At 36.7% G+C, this 9,256-nt stretch overlaps 1 protein-coding gene across 1 annotated transcript in view; it reads right to left on the minus strand.

Annotated features, from left to right (window-relative positions):
• LOC115412793 (syntaxin-binding protein 5-like) overlaps nt 1-9,256 on the minus strand; it is a 57,305-nt gene continuing 48,049 nt past the window's right edge. Inside the window, exons 8-10 of the mRNA XM_030125453.1 lie at nt 5,630-5,741; nt 3,434-3,654; nt 1-2,328 (exon numbers count right to left, since the gene is read on the minus strand). Coding sequence (XP_029981313.1) covers nt 2,287-2,328; nt 3,434-3,654; nt 5,630-5,741 — 375 coding nt within the window. The 3' untranslated portion in view covers nt 1-2,286. The remainder of the gene's footprint in view (nt 2,329-3,433; nt 3,655-5,629; nt 5,742-9,256) is intronic.

Raw genomic sequence — 9,256 nt, forward strand, 5'->3', positions numbered from 1 at the left:
TTTGATGGATTTCAGGTGACTTCCAGTTTAAGGAACGCCTCGTAGCGGCGACGACTGTGTTTTCTACGCGGGAAAGACGTCAACAGGATCGAGGCGCGACGCTTCGTATTTCAAGGCCTGATGCGTGAGAGACGGATATCGATAATTCCTCGGTTTGGTTCTTCAGATCAATTGAAAAATACAGACAAATACACAAGTACAAAATATCCTTCTCACTGAATGTTGTCACCTTGTGTCATGTGGCTACCCATTGACATGTACGACACAATCACAATATGATACACGACCATGTATCATGAAACACCTGTTGTTTTTAACATACAAGAGCCTTCAGTTGAGAGGCCGTCACCATCAAATATAGGACCGCGACAAGGGAATATCATAGTCATCAAGAACAATATTCAACGGAAATAAAAAAAGAACAGATTCGCCTCCAGTTGTTGCAAATGTTTTACACATGTACATAGTTTCTTCACCGACTCACATCTGAACAGCACTGAAAGAAATACACTTACTCGTCCCTCGTATCGCTAATTATTAGAAACCAGTTGCGTGGACGTGAACGCGACGCCGACCCTTCTTCGTATCCATCAGAGAAACAATCATTCGCTTGTGTTCATGAGAAGAGGACCGAGGAAAAAAACAAAACAAAACAAAAAAAAACAAAAACGTTACAGCAAGACAAAAGGGTGTCACCTGGTTTTGTCAGTTTGAACATGTGACGCGCTCTTTCCTGCACGCAAACATGTTTCGTATCCCATGATGCACTGAGGTTTTGAAAGTGTCTTTTGTGATTAAGACTCATTGGCGGCAGTGTCCCTAAAAGTACGAAAAGACTCTTATTGTTGCGTCAGAGCAGATCGGACTTGTTTATTGTTGTATTTTTGTATTTTTCTGAACACGTATTGAGTCATTTTCGTCCTTTCGTTTCTCGTGGATGACACCCCAGTTCTTGTTGAGGGCTGATTCGCACGCAAAAACAGCCCGACGGCGCTTTGACGTGTACGTTTGACGAAGGCAGCTGGAGACGCGAATGTTTTACCATCGACAACCAAAAAAACAAAAAACAAAAATTCAATTAAAAAACACAAAAAAATCACCCTCATGTGTTTGTTTTTTTTGCAGAAGACTCGGTTGACTTTGATAAACGCCCCCCTGTGGCTAAACTCTGTAACTACACCTCATCCATAGAAACATGACGACTACCACAGATTAGCTCTGACCACAGCGGGAACATTCACCCGTCTGTGTTTGACATACATTTAGATTTTTTTTCTCTTTTTATGGCACATGAATCGTATATAGATTTACAAACTCTGTTCAGAAAATGTTTTGTCTTTCAGCGTTTTCCTTCCAATCTGTTCTGCTTCCTTCTCAGTCGGGGAGTGAAATAGTCTTTTTGTTAAAGTTGCAGCAGCCGAAAAAAAAAAAAAAAAAAGAACGTTAAAGGAGTGTGAAGACTGTGCCCGGTTAAGTGTTAATACTACTGACGTGTGTTTGCAGTGTGCAGCTCAAAGTCATTCATAAGAACATAGATTTAGCGTTATTCATAGTGTCTGTAGAGAAAGCTAACTATGTGCATTTATATTGTGTCAAGTAATATTTGATGAGACTAAGAAAAAATATAGAACAAACAAAGGAGTAATTTAAAAAAAAAAACAAAGGGAAAAGGAACAGAAGTTTTGGCTTAATAGCAATGCGGGTATACATTTCCCTTTTTATATATAGTTTTTTGTCAGTATTTCAAAAAATATAAAGTTTCTCATAGTTTCTGTTGTTGGCTTACATTATTAAATAAAACTTTTTGTATTTCCTGTTAAAGTCGCATGCTGCTTTTTAATATGGCAGTTGGATATTTTTAATAGTCATCCATTTTGATTTCATGCATTTCTTGTTGGTTTCTTAACTTTTCAGTATCTACACAGTGAGGTCCAGAAAAACCAAACCACGTCGCACTCACACACTCACGCATCCACGCGATCACACACACGTCGGACAGACTTTTTTTTTTTTTTTTTTTCGGACGTCTCCATCTCCACCTCCAGCGTCTACCGATGCCGCCTCGTTTCCTGTCCTTCTTCACTACACGTCAAGACGAGGATCCGACCCTCGTCCTTGTCCTTCAGCGTTGTGACGGTGCGGTACATGTAGCCTGTCCAGAAGTCGTAAAGACAAAGTCACTCTTGAGTCTGTCTTTGAAGTGCCATCGTCTCTAGAGTGAAGGTCCCTGTCCCGGCACGAAGCTCCGAACCGTCCGAGGGCGGCCGCGACCCACGAGTCCTGCTCTTAGAACTGGTACCACTTCTTATCCTTGCACTTCAGCATCAGCTGTAAAAACAAAAGGACATCCGGTCAGAGGTGGGAAACAGGCAGTGGGAGGGGTCTTTGTGTTCTGGGTCAAAGGATTAACCTGGACTGAACTTACATAGTCCATTTTGGTTTTTTTGAACATTCTTTTTATTGAACATTTTCAAAATTGTACAGTCCAGCGCATGCACACAGGTTGTATGAAACGTAGGACACAGGGGTCAGTAACCCGCCGCTCCAGAGCCACATGTGGTTCTTTCATCCCTCTGCTGTGGCTTTGGGAACATGAATAATTAGATTTAATTTAATTTAAATACATTTTATTTTAGTATGTTCGTTTTTTTTTTAATGTAATTCTAAATTTGAAGATTTCAGTGAAGATTTCTAATAATAATAATAACACTGGTCAATGACAAATTTATTGTTTCAGTTTTTTGAGCTGATTTAGGATCATTTTGGTGCTGAATCCAAAAATCACATTCATTTTGCTCAATCAGGTCAACTTTCTGAACTATGCTACATATTGGCTTTTGAACATTTTTGCTTACATTTATGGGCATTTTCACATCATATGATACAAAATTCTTTCATATTTCTTGAATAAACGAGTTCTGAAGATTTTACTTTTGCCAATTTATGATTAATGGTTTTTTTAATATTACAGGTGAATGAAATGGCTTCGACTAGAAGATCTTACAAAAACAAGCCTGACGTATTCTGCTCCATCTGCGGTGAATACACCATTGTACCTAACAGGAATCCTGTTAGAAAATGATTTTTTTTTCTCTTAAAACCTATTTTGGGTGAGAACTATATAAAAAAATCAACTGATAAAGTCACAAAAATGTAATCAATTTTGTGAGAAGATCAAATTTTTCAAAATCAAATTAGCAAAAAAACCTGACCTGACTGAGAAAAACAGATGTCATTTTTGGGTTTAGCGCTGCAAAATGGTCCTAATGCAGTTCAAAAAACCGAGACAACTTGCAAAAAACATTTTTTGTAACCCAGTGTAATAATACATAGGTTTTATATCATGCTTTTCCAGGTACTCAAAGATGCTTATTTTCATGTTATCGAACTGCGCTCATCCCTTTTCTTTCTCGTACCCCATTGGCTCTCTCACCTCGTGGGCGTGTTTGGAGAAGGTTTCGGCGCTGGTCATCATCAGGGCGGTTCGTTCCTCCAGCTCTCCCAGCCTCTGGCCTCTCTCGTCCAGAGCGATGCGGGCTCGTGCCAGCTCCCCCACCGCTCCGCCGGCCGCCACCTTCATGCCCTCCACGCCGCCCTGCCCGGGGATGTGCTGGGCCAGACTCCGAGACGCCTTCCCAGCCGCCGCCTCGCCGACTGTCGGCACCAACGCCGGTCCGAAAGAAGACAAACACACAGTTTTACGTTCACCCTTAGATGCATCAGTGGGTCCAAACGACCCGCTGACGTGGTTTTACTGTCATGTCTTTGTGATGAAAAGTTGATATTATTTCATATTCCAGGTATTCCTCAGAAACCTGCTCTTGACTTCATGACTGTTACATTTTTAACTGAACTTTAATAGATTTTTTGAAAGTGTAGTTTTGGTTTTACTACCCCAGGCTTCCACAGGTGGGTCCAAATGACCCACATCCATTTACAATAGAATTATATCTGAACTTTTGATTCATTTAGACCAGGGCTGTCAGACTCACTGTAGTTCAGTTCCACATTCAGCCCAATTTAACCTCAAGTGGGCCGGACCAAAAACATAACAGCATAATAACTCATAAATAATGACGACTCCTATTTTTTCCTCTTTGTTTTAGTGAAAAAGAAACAAAACAAAAAAATCAAAACCATTAAATTATGAAAATATTTACATTTACAAACTATCCAAACAAAAAAGATGTGAATTATCTGAAAAAACAGAAATTTCTTCAGAAAATTAAGTGGAATTTTAACAATATTCTGCCTCAACTCATACATGAGCATTATGGATCAGTTCTATAAAGGCACAAAACATTTAGTAACAAGCAGAAGATTGTTAAGTTACCAAAATGTCCACTCATTTGGACACCATGTGTTTAATTTTTGAAGCAAAGAAGCATGTATTTAAAATGCAATATCAGAAAGTGATAAACTGTGTGAAAACTATGAGATAAAAACATTTTTAATGCTGCTAATCTGATGTTTTCTCACATTTTATCCTATTCTAATGCTAGTTATTACTCACTTCATGGAGAGAATATGCAAAAAAAAAAACTTTTTGATTACAAAAGCTGTTAATTACAACACAATAACAATTAGCAATTGATTTACACTCAGACATGTTAGTGCAGATCAGGTTTATCAAGAACATGAAGGTACAGTAATGGTCTGAATGTCAGTGTATGAGACAGTGCATGAGCGTCCAGTGTGGCGGCTGATAAAACCAATGGTTCCAGGTACAACAAGCCCCGCCCCTCACACGTATTGTATCTTATTTTGGCAGCGATCCAGCTGATGTCATCATGTCTATGAGTGTGCTGATATCAGTGTATCAATTGCCTCTATATGATATATATATATATATATATATATATATATATATATATATATATATATATATATATATATATATATATATATATAATATATGCTTTTTCTTTGCTTCAAAAATTAAACAGTGTCCAGCTGAGTGGACGTTTTTGTAACTCCATGAAAAATAGGTTCATAAATAAAATTCAATCACAAAGTTTTTTCGTGCCTAAAGAAGAATAAAAACACTCAGGAAAAAAAATCTCAACTAAGCCTCTCATAATTCATGCATGAAAGGGTTAAATTTGCACAATATATTAAAAAAAACAATTTCAAATGGTTAGAAATGTTAAAAAAAATGTTTAAACTAGAAAATCACTTGGAGAGCGCAGACCTCCACCAAGGCTGATCAGTCACAGCCCCCCCCACCGATCACCACCAAAATTTAATCATTTGTTCCTTGTACCAGTATCAACATTTCCTGAAAATTTCATCCAAATCCGTCCATAACTGTTTGAGTTAGCTTACTAACAGACAGACAGCCAGACAGACAAACCCTGGTGAAAACAGAACCTCTGCTGTTCTTTGGCAGAGGGAATAAAAAATATTTCAAACATGAAATCCTTCTTTTGTGAACTAAAATATAATACAAACATAACAAAATGACAACAATGGCATCAAAACACAGGGGTCATTTTAGACCCACTTATGGCAGAGTGGAGGGTCCACAGACTGGTGCATCCAAGGGTTAAAGATGCCAGACACAGACAGTGTTTCAACTACAGTCTATTAGAGGCACAAACAGACAGAATGAATGAAGGTCAGAACGTACACAGCTCTTCTCTGTCGAAGGTATGAGCGTTTCCTCCAAAAAAGCCCTTCAGAAAGCCTCTGTTCTGAGCCTCCGGTGTTTCTATGGGTGTAAACAGCTCCCCCAGCATCTCCTACAAGGACAGGAAAGGAAACAGACAGGGTTACAGCTTCATAAAGTCCACAAGAACAGATGCACCAGATGGACACAAGTCTGTGGATTCAGGTGTTTCTGTTCTGACAGGGTCTGGGAAACAAAACAATAATGACTAATGACAGAACAGAGGTTTATATTATGGGTTAAATATTATTGCATTGGTTCGTTTGGGTTCAATTATCTTTGTTTCCAAAACGACTCACAAATGGTTTGGACTGAATTTACATCAACATTGATTTTTTTTTTCCTCCATGACTCTGATTTTAACCCTTTCATGCATTAATTAAGAGAAAGTTTTTTTTTTTGTTTTTTTTATGTTTTTATTCCTCCTTAGGCATGAAAAAAAAACCATACAATTGAGTTCTTTTTTTTTTTTTCATGGATTTACAAAAATGTCCACTCAGGTACACCATGCATTATATTCTTGAAGCAAAGAAACATGTATTAAAAACCCAATATCAGAAAATGATATGAAAACAATGAAATAAAAACACGTTTAGTGCTGCTAATCTAATATTTTCTGACATTTTAACATATTCTAATACTAGTTATTACTCACTTCATGGAGATAATGTGCAAAACAAAAAAAAAACTTCTTGTCTAAAAATAACCCCAAAACTGTTTATTACAGTCTAACAATTAACCGTTGTTTAAACTCCAACATGTGAGTGCAGATCCGGTTTATCAAGAACAGCAAAGTTACAGTAATGGTATGAATTGCAGTGTTTGGGATGATGCATAAGTGTCCACTGTGTTGGCTGATATCCAAAACAACAAAATATAAAAAATATAATATACATATAAAATATACATAAAATAAAATATACAAGAGAACAGCTGTAGAATAGTTGTCCACTGTAGTAACCATTATGATTAAATGTAAAATGTTAAAGGGTTAAATGTTCTTCCTCTAAATGTCTCTAATATTTTTCCTGCTCTGACTGTAAATAATAATTTTCTTCCTCATTGAACCATCTACTGTCATCACATTTGACTGAGGAAGAAACATCTACCATTAAACTAGAAGAAAATATTGATGTTTTTATCTTAAATCCTCATGAACATCTGACAGCTGTAGACATGACGTGTCCACATATTTATGTCCATATCCTCCTGAGACCCAGTAATGCATTAGGGTCCTCTGTAGGGGACAAAAGAGTCACAGTTTTATTTAAAAACTACAAAGGACATTCCATTCTGTTCATATTATACTCATTTACTCCTAGTTTATGGTGTACTTGCTTATTCAGTTTTTCTTTATATTATTGTCCTTTGTTATTTTGTAGTTTGTAAGTATCCAGAGGACACACACACACACACACACACACACACACACACACACACATACACACAATACATTTCACTGCACATTGTACAATGTATGAATGTGGATGTGACAAATAAAGCTCATTTGATTTGATTTGATTAAAAAAAGAAAATAATAATTTTTAAAATGTATCTGAAAAAACTTGCATTCTGCAGTTTCCAATCAAGATAATTGTTTCATGTAAAAAAGCTAAAACTTTCACTTTCCTGAGTCTGAGGAGGATGAAGTTTAGAAACATCAATATTTCACTAAAGTTTAATGGTAGATTGTTCTTCCTCAGTCAGATGTGATGAAAGTAGATGATTATTTGTTATTATTTCAGTTATATCATATTTTTAATTCTTTTTTTTCCCTGTGTGTTGTTTATTTCCGTGGAGGTGTTTAGATGAACCTTTTTTGGCTTCTATCCTCTTCTGCACAATGGTGTCACTTGCATGAAAATTGTTTTTTAAATTTTTCTCTTGCCATCTATGATCCAATCCACATTATTTCTATTGAACATTTAAACAACAAGAACATTTCCAAAGTGCTGCACATCATACAATCAAGAAAAATACCAAAAACAACAAATAAGTCCGTAAAATTACAAGAATGCTCCAAATAACACAAATTCAAAGAGTTAAAAAGTAATAAGAAAAAAAAAAGTAAGTAAATAAATAAATAAAAGACACAGAGGATGACACAACTCACATGGAATTAAAAGCCAGAAAATAAAAGTATGTCTGAAGACGAAACTTAAAATGATGTGTAAATAAATAAGTAAATAAAAAGATGTGGTAAAATATTTTAAAAATTTAAAGGTAGAACATTTCAAATCATAGTCATGGATGAAAAAAAATTAAATAATAAAATGCAATGATATCCATCCCATACAAGGATGGAACCATATGACAATTTCATATCACAGTTATTGTGACCAAAATTATCACAGTTATCATTATTATCGCAGTATTGTTGAAATTGTGCTCAAAATGTTCAAAAAGTACTAATACACACACTGAAAGAATTTAACCAAGTTGTATTTTGAAAACAACAACAAATAAAATAATAGGTACAATGTACCTTCTGAGTCTATTTTGTCTGTTTTTCAGTCCTTTTGATTTGGCCTTTATATATTATATAAACAAATGTTTACTATACCCATGTTTGGATCTGTTTTTCAGCACTTCATCTAGATCATCTGTCTATTATTTTTTTCACTTTAACCTACTATAAAAACACAAAAGGACAAAAAACACACAAAAAACATAAAATCCGACTTGAAAAATGTATATAATTTATTGCATAAATAACACACAGATGCTTAACAAACCTTTTCACAGACTGTAAAAGTGAATATTGGTTCCAAATATTAGGTATAGAAAATTAAAATTGTAACAAATTCAAACTATCCTCAAATATTTGACATAAAAGCAGATCTTTCCATCGGGTTTTTTCCCCTAAAAGTGCAGTAATCAAACACAGTTATCATGAGAATTAGAATTTAAACAGTAATACTAACCATCTGCAATTTTACCGTGGTTTATCGTTATACTGGTAATCATTACATCCCTAATCCCATAATATAAAACTCTATTCTGACATTAGTCCTCATTGTTTTGCATCCCAGACCCCTGTTAGAACACAAACACCTGAATCCAATGCGTCCACATACTTTTGTCCACATGTATCAGCTGAACAGACTATGAGCCCTGTTTGCCAGTAGGGGGCACTACAGCAGCGTCAGCTCCACGGACACTGACGTCTGTTCTCATCAGTGTTCTGATGACACATGCACAAGCGGACGACCACACGCACACGCTCCAACCGTATCCACGCCGTATCCACGCCATCAGCCCAGCGGAGCTCAAAGCACAGATGACAAGTGTGACATTTCACTTGAATGGACCCTGTCCACACTGGGGGGGGGGGGGGGGGGGGGGGCAGTAATGGCACCTGCTCATTTACAGCACCAACACTAAGGATCCGCCCTCAGAAACAGGACGGAGGCGGTGCCAATACTTCTGTACGTAAGACACGTGTGTGAGGAGGCGGGGCCAGGCTAAACCCTTTTTGTTCTTTTTTCAACTTCACTGAAAACATTTGGGTCTACAGGACATAACTGTGAACACACAACAAGAATCCGCAGATTTGACCAGTTTTTCCTGTTTTGAAAAAGGACAAAA

This window comes from Sphaeramia orbicularis, chromosome 21 (genome assembly GCF_902148855.1).
Source record: "Sphaeramia orbicularis chromosome 21, fSphaOr1.1, whole genome shotgun sequence".
Taxonomy (NCBI): Eukaryota; Metazoa; Chordata; class Actinopteri; order Kurtiformes; family Apogonidae; genus Sphaeramia; species Sphaeramia orbicularis.